The sequence below is a fragment of the Saccostrea cucullata genome, unplaced genomic scaffold, assembly GCF_032062105.1.
Source record: "Saccostrea cucullata isolate Sc308-1 unplaced genomic scaffold, CSIRO_AGI_Scuc_v1 ctg143, whole genome shotgun sequence".
Lineage (NCBI taxonomy): Eukaryota > Metazoa > Mollusca > Bivalvia > Ostreida > Ostreidae > Saccostrea > Saccostrea cuccullata.
Genome location: NW_026937256.1, coordinates 623,159 through 640,244, shown reverse-complemented (window position 1 = coordinate 640,244; position 17,086 = coordinate 623,159). Strand labels below are relative to the sequence as shown.

Here is a 17,086-nt window from a genome sequence, read left to right as displayed (position 1 = left end):
ATGACAATAATTCAAAAAAGAGTCTTGTAAGCACGATATATATAAACGAACATATACTGAGTATTTGGCAAATATTTAAATAATGTGACGTTTATAATCGTTTGTAATGATTAGACCGAGTACAGAATTTATCCCTGGAAACAAAGCTTTCATCATCTTTTAAATAATTTCAATTGAGAAAAAAAAAGGAGAAGAAAACAAACGTTCCATTATGGAAGTAATCTATAACTGTACAGCTTACAGGTGCAGGGTTCTCCATGAGCTGTTTTACTGTGTTGCTCCCGACACAGCAAAATTTTCTACGACACAGTAACGATTAAAATTTTATGCATGCGACACATTTTTAAGGAACTCGTAAGAATATCACCCTGTCCTGAAGTTTCCCTATTTTTTCCTTTGCAATTCGGTAATTTGATTTAAAAAAAAACTGACAAAAAAGTACAACAAATTTACTTTCAAAAGTGGTAATTAGTTTGATTGTATCGATCAGAATTCCCCCTGCTTTTCATAGCACGTGTTTTTACTTTTATCAATATGTATGACGAAAATATTTGTATATCGAAATAGTGATTTATTTTAAAAAGTGTGCGCATATGTTCCTATATAAGTTTAATGAAAAGTAATTCAGTTGCGAATTTGATCTCGAAAATAGCGCGAATATTTAGTGCTTCACGTAAACTCTGCAACACAGTAAAATTTCAAATGATGGAGAACCCTGCAGATGTATTCAGTTTTTTTTATATATAAAGCTTTCTTCATGTACTAGTATTACTTAAGTTAATTAAAGGGATGGCTAAATATTTTGGCAAGGAAAATGAAACTCGATCGAGAGATTCTCGGATGTTTTGCAGTCTGTAATAACCTTCTACCCCTTAAGCCAGTAATTAACCCGTCCTTTCTGTGCCAGTAGCATAATTCGATCAAATATTTATTGTTCATGAGGGGTGCCTTATAATTAATCACAGGCACCTGAATTTTTATCAGTAAGTCTCTAAATTAGCCAAATATCGAAACATTCTACCCCTCTATGTACAGTTTAGATACACAAGGTGTGCAACGCCATTTTGACCCCCTGTTCAATTCAGGCTTCAATTTAACACATAAATCGGATATGCCTACCGGTTTTCGTGTAGCATTAGGTTCAAATATGATATTTCTCGCTATATATTTCTTCCTTAAGTTTAAATCCAACGCGTTGATAATGTTATCAGCTAAACTTCATGCTGACTTCAAATTTCGTCACAGGACCCGATCGCCATCAGCTGACGTCACGGAAATTTAATCTCGACACCAAATGCTCCTATACATAAAATTTAAAAATACAACAATAAATTTATTTCATTGACAAACAAAATCAGATAAAAATTAAAAACCGAAAGATTATGTTGTTTTGATATTCTTGATTTTATTTAACATATGTTATATGTGTTAGAAACAAATCATTGGTAGAGGCTTTGTTGAAGTTTCTGTTGTCGATAGGTAGCGCCTTATGGAGGTTTCCGGTTGCCGACACATGCCATATAGCGGCTAGCGAAGCTAACCGCTTAAAAATGGTTTAAGTGATTCCAAACATTTGATCGGTTGATTTACAGATAGATCAAAACAAAAAAAAAATGTCTTTTTGTAAATCAGATATATTTTGCGTTATATCTTTTTTGTTTAAAGGTTTAAAGAAAAACAAATGTTCACATTTTCATGTGGAAGGAAAAATTGGTTTAATTGGCTCAATCAAATCAGGCTCTGCATTTATAACTGACTCAAATTCAAAAGATCCGTGTTTTGGCAAAGTACAGCTTTCTATAGATTAGTACACATTTGACCAGCATTACTTTTAAAAGTCTTACCATTCTCAAGGAAAGTTAACAAGGATAACAAAAAAGAATAATTTTCATATTCTTTATTATTTAAAACATTTTTCTTGAAATATTCGTCATTGGAGTTTGATATGGTTTGCCTTTATTATTTGCGCATTGTTGGGTCAACATCTGCAAACCAAAAAATACAGGAATGAAATTGGGTTCTGATTTCTGAATTGAAACTCTATAAGGTGAAAAAATTCCTAAGCTTAAAAAAATACACAATACCTACAAAGTCATAATAATTTACTTAGATGTTTAATGTATCTGATACTTATCAACTAAACACTAATCTAAAAAAAGTGTAAAAGTAAATAATTATATGTATAATCAGTAAATTCTTCACTGATTTTGAACAATCAACTGTTTTCTATGCATTTGTATTTAGTTTAACATTCAGCCTACATATATTGTAATATATTTTGAAAGTCAAATTTAGGGAAGCATCGTGTGCTTTCCATGACAATTGGAAACAATTAAACAGAGAAAACTGTAAAACCAGCTACTAACCTAACTGACGACAATTTCAGACTTTGCTTTGCAGTAGGCACAGCAGTTTTGGTTGTAGTAGGCGCTGAAGCATTGAGTCATCCAGTGACCCGTGGTATGGGTCTCGCAGTCACTGACCGTATCCAAACACTCCTGTCTTGGAGCGTAAAATTTCGCGGATTGTATCAACCGTTTTATCATCATGTCGAGTGACTCAAGTTGCCCGTGGTTAGTTTTCTTTAAAGCTGTGGAAAAAAGGAAATAACAAAAATGACAGAAAGATGCAAAAGCCAAAAAAAAAAAAAAAAAATTACTCCATCTTTTGTGTGTAAGCAACTTAAGTAATGCTGAATATAAACAATTCAAAGTAAATGTAATCACATTTTATGTATATATTTTACTTCTTAAAAAGTAGTGAAGGATTTTTTAAAAGAATGTTTAAAAAAATTGTTCCAAAATGTTTTTGGTTTGTAATGATATTTTTTTTCTGCATGAAAAGTAGAATTTGATTTTTTAACAAAGTTTACTAAAATGAATCCTGCAATCAAAAATATAAACTAGGGCTAATTGTAACGGGGACCGTTACAGATGTTCCCCAAACGCTCCCCAACTCCCTTTTGGTGCCATATTTCCTTAAACTCTATCAAATAAGACATACTTTGTGCAATTTAGACTTAAACAATGTTTTCCCAGAAGACTATGAAATATATTTAAATTTTAGCATTACATGCGAGCTCATGTGAATGCATGTGGGTAATGATCATATCATCTTTTCTACACTATGTATATATATTCAAATAGACTTAATATCAAAGCATTAAATCCAGAAGTATTAAAAAATACACTTATTCAAGCATATTTTTAAATTACCATTTCACGTCACAAGCATGTGCATGATGACCATACCTTCTTGTAGGGGTCCATTATGTCTATCAATATTCTAAATACCATCCTATTTCGTTGAAAACCAAGGGAGTTATAACCATTTAAAGTTTAAGCCAATCAGATTTCAGCGCACGTGCATGCGTGTGATTTAATGACAATTGTTATATATCATATTGTAGGACATCCTATTGTATGCTTATGTTTTAAATTTCGTAGCATTTCGTCAAAGAACGGAAAAGATATTGAGATTTTTGTTTCAGCCAATCAGAGTGAAGAACACGTGCACGCACGTGCATGACGACCATACCATCTTGTTGGAGTCTATTATGACTGTCTATGTTCTAAATCCCATCCTGTTTGGTTGAAAAACAAGGGAGTAATAGCCATTTAAAGTTTAAGCCAATCAGATTGCAGCGCACGTGCATGCGCATGTTTTCACGACAACTGTTATATATCATATTGTAGGACATCCTAATGCATGACTATGTGTAAAATTTCAAAGCATTTCGTCAAAAATTAAAAAAGATATTGCGATTTTTGTTTCAGCCAATCACAGCAAAGCACAAGTGCACGCATGTGCATGCATGTGCATGACGACTTCACCGCCTTGTAGGAGTCCATTATGTCTGTCTATGTTCTAAATCTCATACTGTTTGGTTGAAAAACAAAGGAGTTACAGCCACTTAAAGTTTAAGCCAATCAGATTGCAGTGCACGTGCATGCGCGTGCTTACATGACAATTGTTATATATCATATTGTAGTACATCCTAAAGTATGCCTATGTTTTAAATTTCATAGCATTTCGTCAAAAAACAGAAAAGATATTGAGCTTTTTGTTTCAGCCAATCAGAGCGAAGCGCACGTGCATGCGCGTGAGTTCGTGCTAATTTGAGAGTGTCACATTATCTACAGTATTAATATATCTTTATATAATGAGTTTCAAATCATTTCATCAAAAAATGTAAATGTAATAGCTATATTAAGTATATCAGTCAATTCACTCATTTCACGCGCACGCACGTGCATGCGTATGCGCGCAAAATAACCTTCGTGTTGCACACCTACACTACACACCTATTAACCCTAAAAAGGTTTTAGCTCAATTGGGTGAACAGTTTCTGAGAACACTCGCGGACAAAAAAGTACCGGAGAACAAAGAAGAAAAAAAAGAATAATAATAATAATAATAATAATAATAACTAGTGCTAATTGTAACGGGAACCGTTACAGATGTTCCCCAAACGCTCCCCAACTCCCTTTTGGTGCCATATTCCCTGTAATCTCTATTAAATAAGAAATACTTAATGGAATTTAAACTTATCAAGGTCTTCCCAGAAGAATACAAAATATATTTAAATTTAAGCATTGTACGCGTGTTCATGTGCGTAACGGCCATATTATATTGTCTACACTATCTATATATTTTAATAAACTTGATATCAAAGATGTTATCCAAAAGTATTAAAAAATACTCTCATTCGAGTGTATTTTTAATTTACTCATTTCACGTGCACGCACGTGCAAGCAAGTGCATGATGAATACACCTTCTTGTAGGAGTCCCTTATATTTATCTATGTTCTAAATCCCATCCTGTTTGCTTAAAAAACAAGGGAGTTATAGCCATTTGAAGTTTCAGCCAATCAGATTGCAGCACACATGCATGCGCGTGATTTCATGAATTTTTTATCTTCATCGTATTGAAGGATATCTTAATGAATGACTATATTTAAAATTCCAAACATTTCGTCAAAAAACAAAATAAATATAGCCATTTAAAGTTTCAGCCAATCAAATTGCAGCACACGTGCATGCGCGTGATTTCATGATTTTCTTTCTATATCGTATTGTAGGATATCCTACTGCATGACTATGTTTTAAATTTCAAAGCATTTCGTCAAAAAACAAAGGAGATATAGCCATTTAAATTTTCAGCCAATCAGATTGCAGCACGCACGCATGCGCATGCTTTCATGAAAAGTTTTATATATCATGCTGTAGATCTTCATAATTTAAGACTTTGTTCAAAATTTCAAAAGATTATGACAAGAAACATGAAAAATATTGAGACTTTAGTTTCAGCCAATCAGAGCGAAGCGCACGTGCATGCGCGTAAGATCTTGCTATTTTGACCATGTCATCATGTCTATACTACTAATACATTCTCATATTATGAGTTTCAAAGTATTTCATCAAGAAATAGAAAAGTTGCGGCTTTATCTATTATATTAGTCATTTCACGTGTTGCACGTGCGCGCTCTTGCAAGCACGTGCGCGAGGAACATGTCATCATGCCTATAGAACTAATATATACTTATATTATGAGTTTCAAAGCAAATAGTCAAAAAATAGAAAAGTTACGGCTATATCTATTATATTGGTCATTTCAAGTGTTGCACGTGCACGCTCTTGCAAGCACGTGCGCGGAAAATGACCTTGATTCCGCAAATCTACATAACATGTCTACTAACCCTAAAAAGGTTTTACCTACTTCGGGTGAACAGTTTACAAGATCACTCGCGGACAAAAAAGTACCCAGGAAGAAGAAGAAAAATAATAATAATAAAAAACAGAGTAAAAACAATATGTTCCCCAACTTCGTTTGGGGAACATAATAAGAAACAGAGTAAAAACAATATGTTCCCCAACTTCGTTTGGGGAACATAATTACTCTTTTTAAAAAAAAAAAAAAAAAGGGAAATTTTTTTAACTTGATTATAATCCCTTTCCAATCAAAAATCCCAGACCAATCCATGTAAATAGAATAGGATAGATGAGCGATTGTCTTACACAATGAAAATACGAATATCAATGATAAATTTAATTGTCCGTTAATCTAAACATGATCGATCAAATAGATTACTTACCAAACGACGAGACGACATAAAACTGTACAGTCAGACAGACAGTCACAACGATAAGAAGAGACTTCGCCATGGCCACAGATTAGCAAAAATAAAATGACTTGTTCTGTCTCTAGGGAAAACTGGACCTTTTAATGAGAGCGTACAGTTATTGGGTATATATACCAAAAGACAGATATAAGCCGTGGGACAAAATGTCCATTATTGCCAGTATAGCTGTATCGTCCAGTGACAGAGAGACCATTTTTAAGATGTTTAGATTAGACATGGTATATAGGGGTGTCCGCTGGCTGCCCGGTATATGTAGATGATAGACAATATCAGAGTCCTCGAGCATAAAAGTAAAGGATCAAATGAAAGCAATGCTAATTTTTTTAAAGGATTACTTGAGGTCCTTCAACTATTCCAAATGGAAGAAGTGAAGATAGCGAACAGTGATTAAAATTAGAAAGTGTTTTATTTTGTAGAAATATCGTGTAAATGAGAGGGGCGACGCTCTGGAAACTTAGTGTGCTTTTTTCTAACAATTTATTGGAACATGACGAGCAATGTCGAGCACGTATTTACAATGTAAACGAAGAAATGCATGTTGTAAGATTATCGACCGTCATACATTGATGAGAACGAAGCTAAAATAAACAACATTTATTTCAACTTAATACATTTTACTTCAAATAATAATCTCATAAAAATGTTTAAGTGACCACCTTTTAGAGAATTGAAACATCAACAACAACAAATAGCATATTTCAGTGGTTAAAAACACTTTAAAAACATGAGAAAAAAACTTAAACAACATAATTTTAATTTAAACAGTCTTAAATCACAGGTACTTGTGGACAGAACCCCCCCCCCCATATTCAACCCCAGGGCATATTGGACATTTTTTTCACAAATTATATCTAATACACTTATTCATCATGTGTACAATATGAAAAAATCGTCAAAACCCCAAAATAATCGCTCCACAAAAAATACCCCACTATTATGATGTATATAGTGGGGGTTTTAGGGGGGGGTGTTGCGCTTTTAAATACCATTGCTTAAAAAAGTGACAAGCTCACATACACATCCACCAATTAAGTTTTTTCTTGTCACAATCTGTGTTAACAATCTTTTTGACATTTCACAAACATACTCTCTTACATCTCACACACTACACAAGCATACACACAATGAGGTAGTTGCTATAAGGAGCCAGAAATCCGACTCAGGTTAGAAATCAACACAATATTGGGAGGTGGTGATTTATCGTCTTGCTGTGTAAATACCACCGCTAACACCACCACCAACAACACCACACAAACAACCGCCACTGCTACTCCTGCCAGGATACGATACTTCCACATCCTCAACTTCTCTTTCTGTTTGACCTTTTTACTCACGATCTTGAATTCTACAGCCTACAAAGATAAGGCAATCAGTTGGTACAAGTAAGATTCTTTAAGAAGGTTAAGTTTTTTAGTGTAAATTTGAAAAAAAAAAGCATGAGGACTTAAAGGTTATACGTCACCGGATGTGACGAATACCTATTTTTTTTTGGGGTGGGGGTTGTTTGTTTGTTTGTTTGTTTTTGTCTTACCGAGCCAGTCAGTATGTTCGCTTTGTCAAGAAGATCGTCTAGACTGCCATGCCGATCCCGAAGTTTTATGATATTTTGCTGCATGACCTCTGTTACCTCATCGAGTTGTTCACGTAAAATATCGTCCACGCTCTTAGTCTTCCTAATGCTGTTCATTCTCACAATTTTTCTCATTTCTTTTCTTTCTTCGTCGTGATGTTGTAGATTCTCTAGGCTTCGACATCTTTTGTCTTCCGTCAGGATGCATGTCTATATATAGAGAGAATAAGCTTTACTTTTTATGGAAGTTTCCCAAGACAAAAATATTGAATTGTTCTTTACATTGCATCTTCTGTAGGAAATGACTTTTCGTATTACTATACAATAAAACTATTTGAATACTTGAGAATTTATGTGTTTTGATTTAAGGGGGCCGACTATAGTTTTATTGTGTGAAAACTACAATAGCGAAACTCTTCATTTTTATACTGTATATAACTTACATTAACATCAGTGTACATGCAAAGTTTGGGGGAAATCTATCGTCCAGGTAGTTTTGAGGGACCGTCTCAAAATACAGGTACATTTACTATAGGATTATATAGGAATATGCCAATTTTTAGCACTTTAAAGCAAATTATACAAATACTACAATAGACATTTTGTTCAAACTATAATATTTGATGAGTAATACTATATTATACAATATATGTAAGAAACACAAAATTCTACCGTCTTGTTACCAGAGGGGGCATCTCAAAATGCCAAAAATTAGCAAATTTTACTATTTTTATAGAGTATTACAAAATATGACGTAGACAATGGATTCAAATGAAAACATAATACAAATATTGTAGATATTCTCAAATTTCCATGTTTTAAATTTCAAGAGCGTATGTTTATTACTTTTTCTTTAATAATATTTTTATTACCCCTTTCTTTAAGAGCTACAGATTATCATAACGTCAAAAACACACTGCAACGACGTCAACCTACCTATCAATTGCAAAATCGGTTAAAAAATCAGTTATATCAAATTGTAATTACATTTTTATATCTATAATTTCTTAATTTTGTTTAATTTTAATAATTAGGTGAAAAAAGTTGCATTAAAACAGTAAATACGCTTCATTTTACTATGATGCGCGAAATATTGCGCAATGGAAACTATAGTCGGCCCCCTTAACATGAAATTTCAAGAAAGGTATGTGATGATTGAAAAGATTATAATTATTTATTTTAAGAATTACATGTAACTGAACAGCCCGAGAGTTCTCGTAGGCTACAGCTAAGAAAATATTGTAATCATTATCGAAAGTTTTTAATGCTAGTAAGTAATGTTTTAGATACTTAAGTTCATCATTCAGTTTCTGCGAAAATATAGTTTCATAATACGTGTAGATAACGAACAGGATTCAATCTCAAAAGTCCATTAAACATTACAAAATAGGAGCGAAGCAAACACAGACCGCCAAAACATTTTACATATAGATATATTTCCAAATTTCCAAAATGTTCAAAGTATATAAATATAATGTACAAAAATATTAGACGAGCATTCAGTTCTTTTGTTTTGTTTCTTTCTCCAACTTTTCTTATGATTCCTTAACTGCGAATCACCACATAACATTGGCATAGACGGTATACCCGTTTTACATTAGAAGTCACAAAATGTGCGACTGATTAAATTATAAGACCAAAAACTTAAGTTGTCAGTAGAATTTTGCAAAATTAATTATTCTGCTGAAAACCACTAACATTTCAACGTCTTTAAAATAAATTCCATTTTAAAAAGATTAAAACCATTTTCAATTTAAAATAAATTAGAAAGATATACAATCGTAATTAAATTTTCAAAATTGAAGGTCAATAAAAATGGATGTAAATATACCTCGATTTCCTCTGGATTCTCGGGGTCAATATCTGTTTCTTCCTGTCTCTTCTTTACTCCCTAGGGTCATACAAAATAAAAGCTGGAAATTCACATCAGTCTTATCATTAAATACTTAAGTCAAAATCTAAACTGAATCACACATTCTCTCTCGCTTTCTCTTGTTCTCAATCCTTGTACCCTTGCAGTCTCATTGGTAAGTTGATACATAGATAATGAATAATTATATCACCCCCATGATCCATACGAGTGTACAGGTAATACCTTTCGCATTTGACGGTGTCTTTTTATCTTCTGATCTTTCTTCTATAATAAAAACAAATTAGAATAAAAAACTCAAATTGCTCTTATTTTCACTTTTCAGTTCAAATCCAATGGAAAAAAAGGATTGAAAATTATTTTTGGAGATGCGTTAAAAAATGAATGAAAGAATAAAAATGGAAATACGAGTAAGATGATTCTTGTTATACATGTAATTATAAACCTCTGATTTTATTTACAATTTGAGCGATACAGTGTCAAACTTAGAAAATTGCTAAATGTAATAATAATGCATTACAGTACTTTCATTCAAGGTAATTTTAGTATATATAATATATATTTAATATATAATGCAACAACAAAAAAAGACTGCATTATAATTATAATATTGTAAATATGTAGCATGGAAATCACTGTCCAAGTTTAAGTATACTCACTTTGATTGAAAATAAATGTTATTTTCTCTAGTAATCACTACGTTATCATCACTTCACTGTCTTCAGTAATCACTAGTACATTACCATTATTTTATTTTCTTCAGTGGAATTATCTTATTTATGGACAACACAACAGATGTACAGTGTAGCATGGGTGAAAAATGAAATAAAAAGAATGCTTGTTGACCAAAATATCCAAAACTGGCAAAGTAATGTTTTTAACTCTTCAAAGGGTGTAAATTACCGTATTTATTTAGAAATGTTAGAACCAGAAAGATATCTTGTTAATCTACCTAGAAAATTTTCAATTTTGTTATGTAGATTTAGATGTAATAACTTTAAACTCCCTATTGAAACTGGGAGATGGAATGGTTTTCCAAGAGAACAAAGGATTTGTACTTTATGTGATCTTTATAAGATTGTTGATGAATTCCATTATGTTTTTGAATGCACAAAAAAAGAAATTAAAGAGGCTAGGTAAAAATATATTTCAAACTCTCTCACATGTAGACCAAATATAGAGAAATTTAAGCAACTTTTTACAACAACAAACTGTCCAGCATTGAAAAAATTATGTAATTTTTTATTAATTGTCAAACAAAGAGCAAGAGCCATCTTATGCATAAAATGGCCCTGTACTTATATCAATTAATTAATTATCACCCTCTTTCCATTTTCATATATCAAAATAATTAAACACTTGGTGCTTTCATGTTCTATAATGAAATTTCGTTTTGAGAATCCAAATATTTGAAAACAGGCTTTGAGAAATTGCAATGTTGTTGAAATTTGCAGAAATATGCGTATTTGACTACCTTCAGCAAAGAATTAAAATATGAGCACAGCCCACGATCCAAAAACTAAACATGTTTTTTGATCTTTTGAAATAGACCTTTCATTATGTATTGGCATATTTTGGATCAGAGGTTGTGCTCTATATGAAATATTGAAAAAACGCTTCAACTTTAGGTCATTTTCAAAGGAATTTACAGGATATGAGGAAAATGACGCATTTTATGACGTCATAATGCATTGACTAGATGTGAATTTACGTCACAATTAATAGATACGTGGTCACCAACAGTCCAAGTTATAAATAAAGCATTTGCAACCTAAACTGAGCAGTTTTGCATTTCAGAAATTCTCAGGGCCAAATAAGGCCCAAAGCGGCTCTACCTCTTTTAGATGAAAATAATTGACTTGAACTTTAACGTGATATTTTGTACTGTTTATTATACATGTATTATATTCTTTTTCTATGTGTTTGTATCTTTTCCTACCTCCTCTCTACAATGTATGTTTGTACATTTAAGAGAATAAATCATTGTCATTGTCATTCAGTACTTGAACTAAATTAAAATTACTATTTTCTTGAGTTATTACTAAATTACCATGGTAATGGTAATAGTAATTGTAATTTAGTGAATACTAAAGAAAATTGGGTATATGTAATTTAGTGAATGTTAAAGAGAATAAAATAATTTCAATTTAGTGAATAATGAAGAAATAAAGTAATTTAAATTTAGTGAATATTGAATAAAATAGTAATTTCAATATAGTGAATACGGAATAAAATAAGGTAATGGTAATTGAAGAATATAAAGCAATGGTCATTATCGATAGAATAGAATTTAAAATAATGCATTGATTTAAGATGTTTTAAATTAATTCTAGACAATGCATTGCTTCCTTTTAAATTTATAAATTTATTGTTCTTTATATTATTAGCATTCAGAATAGACATTGCAATGAGTCTATTTAAATTTGTTTTGAAAATCTTTATACATGCAGTTATTAGAATGGACACTGGAGATATTCTCTGAAATGCAATCCTAAACATAAACAGTGTTGATGTCTGTTTACTTTTAATCCAACGAAAAGTTGAAATAGACCTATATTTGATTGAATGAGCTGGGAAAACGATACTATTCTAGTTTAAGTAAAAACATGTTCTAACGATTTAAAAGTGTAACATACATCTGTATGACACATATCTATAGCCTAGCTGCCAGTTGCTACCCGTATAGAATGTTGTTACGTTACATTTTATGCGACGAAAACAAAAAATACAAAATTCTGATTAGAACCAGGAAGTGTTGAAACAGAATTCCATTCGGGATTCACCAATGCATGAATGATGTTCACCAAAACCCTTCTTTACTGTCCTTGTTATGAACACTGTAAATTGTACTTTTGGTTAAAATCGTGATATCGAATGAAGTTTCAAACTTTCAGTGTAGTTTTGTAAGAATAAAGGATGGTCTTACCTTCATGTTTACCGGTGAAAAATCCAACAGGGTAGAGATTTGGCTGCCTGGGAATTTTTACAAATTACCTGGAGTGTCGTCATGCAACAAAACTTCGTCAAGTTGTAAAAATAAATTAGGTCGTAAAAATGGTCTGGGTTATTTAAAAATTGCCTTTAGCATGTAAAGTGAACAGGCGTATCATATAATCATTCAATCAAAGAAGCAAAAACACTGAAATTATTGAAATAAATGTGAAAATTATTTTGGTTATTAAACCGGGATGTTCGTAAAAGTATTAATGGGCAGGTAACCCAGGCTGCTCGTTTTAACATTCACATACACTCCTTACATGACTTCAGGGAAAAAGTCTGAATCATCTACACGACCTAACCTTTTTTGTCAAATTTTTAAAGACATTAGTTTTAATCGTGAAAATATGTAATTCCAGAAGCAGATTATATAGATGAAGGAAGATTTTAACGTAACAGTCTAAAACAACTGAAATCATCTTGGTGTTAATTGGTGCCTTATACATATGCCCACGTGCATTGCTAGAATTATTGAATACTTGTAAGTCTTATTTGTTTATAACTGGATGTTATACACGGTGACATGAAGGCGCCATGATCTTGACTGAGTATTGGAAAAGGACTATAGAGAGAAATTGTTTCTTCTTTTGATATATGAAATATATATTTAAAACAATGGAGACTTACCCCAAAGTCAATCCAGCAAAAGAGCAAGCGCTTTAACAGTAGACATACAGAAAAATATAGTTTTGTGTTTGCAATGGATACCCTTCCTTAGTTCGATAAGAACATATCGTATACATTGCCATAAACTATTTATCTTTTTATGTTCTCCTTATTATTGATCAGTATCACTGGGAGTCGTAAGAATGTTAAATAGTAGAAGTACAGGTAGGTAATGTTTATCATTTCTCATACTAAAGCATGCAGTGTTAAGTAACCAGGGGCAAATAATTTATCAGAATAATTACTTGCTTCGCATATTTATAAATACAAATGTATATGAATAGGATTTTTTTAAACGCATACAGTATGAAAGTTCGGCAAGATTAGGACGGGTAAACCCAAATTTATGAGAGAAAAAATATGTCATATATGACATCTGAGAGTGACTTCCCATGGATAGGTTAGATTTGTCTTGAAATCTAAGAGTAACTAACCATCGATAGGTTAGGATTGTCTTGACATCTGAGAGTGACCTACCAGGTAAAGGTTAAGACTGTCTTGATATCTGAGAGTGACTTACCAATTATAGGTTAGGACTGTCTTGATATCTAAGAGTGACTTACCAGGTGTAGGTTAGGACTGTCTTGATATCTGAGAGTGACTTACCAATTATAGGTTAGGACTGTCTTGATATCTAAGAGTGACTTACCAGGTGTAGGTTAGGACTGTCTTGATATCTGAGAGTGACTTACCAATTATAGGTTAGGACTGTCTTGATATCTAAGAGTGACTTACCAGGTGTAGGTTAGGACTGTCTTGATATTTGAGAGTGACCTACCAGGTATAGGTTAGGACTATCTTGATATCATAGTGTGACCTACCAGGTAGTCGCTGTGTCTGACTTATCAGGTATAGGTAAGGACTGTCTTGATATCCTAGAGTGACTTACCAGGTATTCTAGAGTGACTTACCAGGTATAGGTCAGGACTTTCTTGATATCTGAGGGTGACCTACCAGGTATAATCTCGGACTGTCTTGATATCTGAGAGTGACCTACCGGGTATAGGTTAGGCCTATCTTGATATCTGAGAGTGACTTATCAAGTATAGGTTAGGACTGTCTTGATATCTGAGAGTGACTTACCAGGTAAAGGTTAGGACTGTCTTGATATCTGAGAGTGACCTACCAGGTATAAGTTAGGACTGTCTTGATATCTGAGAGTGACCTACCAGGTATAGGTTAGGACTGTCTTGATATCTGAGAGTGACCTACCAGGTATAGATTAGGACTGTCTTGATATCTGAGAGTGACCTACCCTGTATAAGTTAGGACTGTCTTGATATCTGAGAGTGACTTACCAGGTATAGGTTAGGACTGTCTTGATATCCTAGAGTGACTTACCAGGTATAGGTCAGGACTTTCTTGATATCTGAGGGTGACCTACCAGGTATAATCTAATAATCTATGATTGTCTTGATATCTGAGAGTGACCTACCGGGTATAGGTTAGGCCTGTCTTGATATCTGAGAGTGACTTACCAGGTATAGGTTAGGACTGTCTTGATATCTGAGAGTGACTTACCAGGTATAGGTTAGGACTGTCTATATATCTGAGTGTGACTTACCAGGTATAGGTTAGGACTGTCTTGATATCTGAGAGTGACTTACCAGGTATAGGTTAGGACTGCCTTGATATCTGAGAGTGACTTACCAGGTATAGGTTAGGACTGTCTTGACATCTGCGAGTGACTTACCATGTTTAGTAAGGGCCTTTTTTAACAGCGACGGAACAAAATACAATGATTACCTTCATGTTCTTTTTTCAATGAAACACAGAAAGAAGTTCACAGAGGAAGTAAAAGATATTTTGTAAAAACAAAGGTTGTTGAATTCTTAATTTGTAGGAGCACACACCTACTCGACAACACTTTGCACCAAAACCATGTTTATCAAGGAAGAATTAAAATTATACTGACTTTTACACTGAATTTTTGTTTTAAGAATTAGGATATAATAGAATTCGATATAAAACGGATGTTTTTTCTATCTTTACAAAAGATTAATGGGTGTTTTGATCCTAACGTGCCTACATTTGTTATATTTGAGTTTGTGTAACATATGAAACAGATGTGGACGACTCTGTGATGTCCTTTACTTAAATTCGAGTTTACCGGTATACTGTATACTGGAATATACCGAGCCGACAAACGAAAGACAGGAACTATTATCCTCTGATAAAACGTGGATATTTCTGAGAAAAAATAATTGGAAGTCGCTGTGTCTGATTGAATTTTAGGCTGCTGTCTCTTGAGGCTAATTATCTGACTGACCATCATTCAAATAATGCAAAAGAGAACTACAATACAAGCTTAATGCCGGTAACTTCTGTACACAGAATACTGGAGAGAAATATAAGGTCGGTAACTCCTGTACACACAATTTGGAGCAATTTCTTTCAAGAATAAACTTGAATTACCAATATTCAAGAAACATCTTTACTTGACATTTGAAATGTTGTCTAAGTTTTTTTTTCATAGTGAGAAACATTGTTCTTGAACTCTAACTGGTCCTGAGTAGAATCTTTAAACTAATGTATATTAAAAGCATTCGACAAATACTAACCCCCCTCCATAGACTACCAAGGGGTGACACTGCATTTTTTCTGAATATTTCGGATAACTTATAGAAATATTTCTTTGCAGGAATAATCTCACCACCTATTCTTTGGCAATATTTCTTTGAATTAAATGAAATAATCTTTTTTTAGCCGATTCAAAAAGCATTTTAAACAAATTTGGATATGCCATCATGCTTTATTTCACTCAGAATATTACAAGTCATGCCTTGTGCACAAAAGTACAAAGGTTCAAACATATCAATTCAATATTTAAAATGTGACTGCTGCAAGATAAAATCTTTTCACAACTTAATGACCTTTCCAACGGTAAACTATTCATCAATTTTCACAACGACACAAGACACTTGGATTGAGCATAAAAACTACCATTACTGTCTTTCTATTAGTTATAAAATTAAGGTTCTCACAATTCACAAATGTTGCACTATTCTCTGGTTTTGTGCATGCATAGGACGCCAATTTCTGCCAAGTTCTGGCATTATCATTTTCTGGTTGACGTGAGTTGCGTTCAACCTTCAGGTTAGCACCGTATTTAAATCATCTGATAAACAGCAGACTCTGCATGGTCACCATAAATGGCACTTACTTCAGTCGGGTTGACTGAATTGAGTCAATTTTTCGGTAAATACAACCCCTGGACAACTTCAACCGTCTGTCCTGCAAAAGGTTCTGGTCATCACAGAGCCTGGTAGTTGGTAGTGACAGTTTTAGTCATCAAGGAGTTGGCTTCTGCAAAATTTCCGTCTTCCTTCTTGAAACAAGCGGTTTAGACAATTTTTCGTTCTCTGTTTATCATGGTCGTCTTCTCCGGGTGTGACCGAGTCCAACCAAAAACACCGGACACCTTTCAATGCTTTCAATTCACTTGGCTTGTTTTTGTCTGCGTGTCTGTTTGTCAGAATCGGTATCACTCGAAATTGGTTTGAATCTAAACATTTGATGATTCCTAGTTCAGTTAACATTCGGGTCAGATTATCTTGATTCAGCAGTGGTGTAACAAGAACAAATAAATATATTGCCTTACTGAACACCACTTCACCAGGAATCCGGAGTAGTGTCTCTCCCATTCCGAGCTCGTCATAAAGGCCCACTCTGTAATCTGAATCCGTGCTGACAAAATCACAAAACTTCTTCGCTTTACTTCGATCGCCGTCATCCTCCACGTGAAGAACAACTCCGTCTAACATTGACTCCCTTGGCAATTCCAGACTTGGCAGCAGCACTGGACACGCGTCGGTGTCCAGGTCGTTTTCGCGCAGAGGC

The 17,086-nt window shown here is 33.4% G+C and overlaps 1 protein-coding gene and 1 long non-coding RNA gene across 3 annotated transcripts; both read right to left on the bottom strand.

Moving 5' to 3' along the window:
* Window positions 1-1,897: 1,897 nt before the first annotated feature.
* LOC134247613 (uncharacterized) lies at window positions 1,898-6,388 on the bottom strand. The gene is made up of 3 exons (XR_009987895.1): window positions 6,096-6,388; window positions 2,367-2,590; window positions 1,898-1,985 (listed from the first exon to the last, which is right to left on the bottom strand). It is a non-coding gene; the product is annotated as an uncharacterized LOC134247613 (long non-coding RNA).
* Window positions 6,389-7,044: 656 nt separating this feature from the next.
* LOC134247611 (vesicle-associated membrane protein 5-like) lies at window positions 7,045-13,368 on the bottom strand. 2 transcript variants are annotated; one of them, XM_062729942.1, is made up of 5 exons: window positions 12,510-12,797; window positions 9,809-9,850; window positions 9,545-9,604; window positions 7,675-7,923; window positions 7,045-7,495 (listed from the first exon to the last, which is right to left on the bottom strand). In XM_062729942.1, exons 1-5 carry the CDS (start codon window positions 12,513-12,515, stop codon window positions 7,280-7,282), a joined length of 573 nt encoding a protein of 190 aa, XP_062585926.1. In that variant the 5' UTR covers window positions 12,516-12,797; the 3' UTR covers window positions 7,045-7,279. The 2 variants fall into 2 exon arrangements, with proteins under 2 accessions (XP_062585926.1, XP_062585927.1); XM_062729943.1 differs by lacking the exon at window positions 12,510-12,797 and adding an exon at window positions 13,289-13,368 and having other exon boundaries at window positions 7,046-7,495.
* Window positions 13,369-17,086: the final 3,718 nt, after the last annotated feature.

Coding starts and splice junctions, on each gene's coding strand:
- LOC134247611 (XM_062729942.1), bottom strand. Junction 7,924..9,544: donor AGAATCCAGAGGAAATCGAG/GTATATTTACAT, acceptor CTCTATATATAG/ACATGCATCCTGACGGAAGA. Junction 7,496..7,674: donor CGAACATACTGACTGGCTCG/GTAAGACAAAAA, acceptor TTATCTTTGTAG/GCTGTAGAATTCAAGATCGT.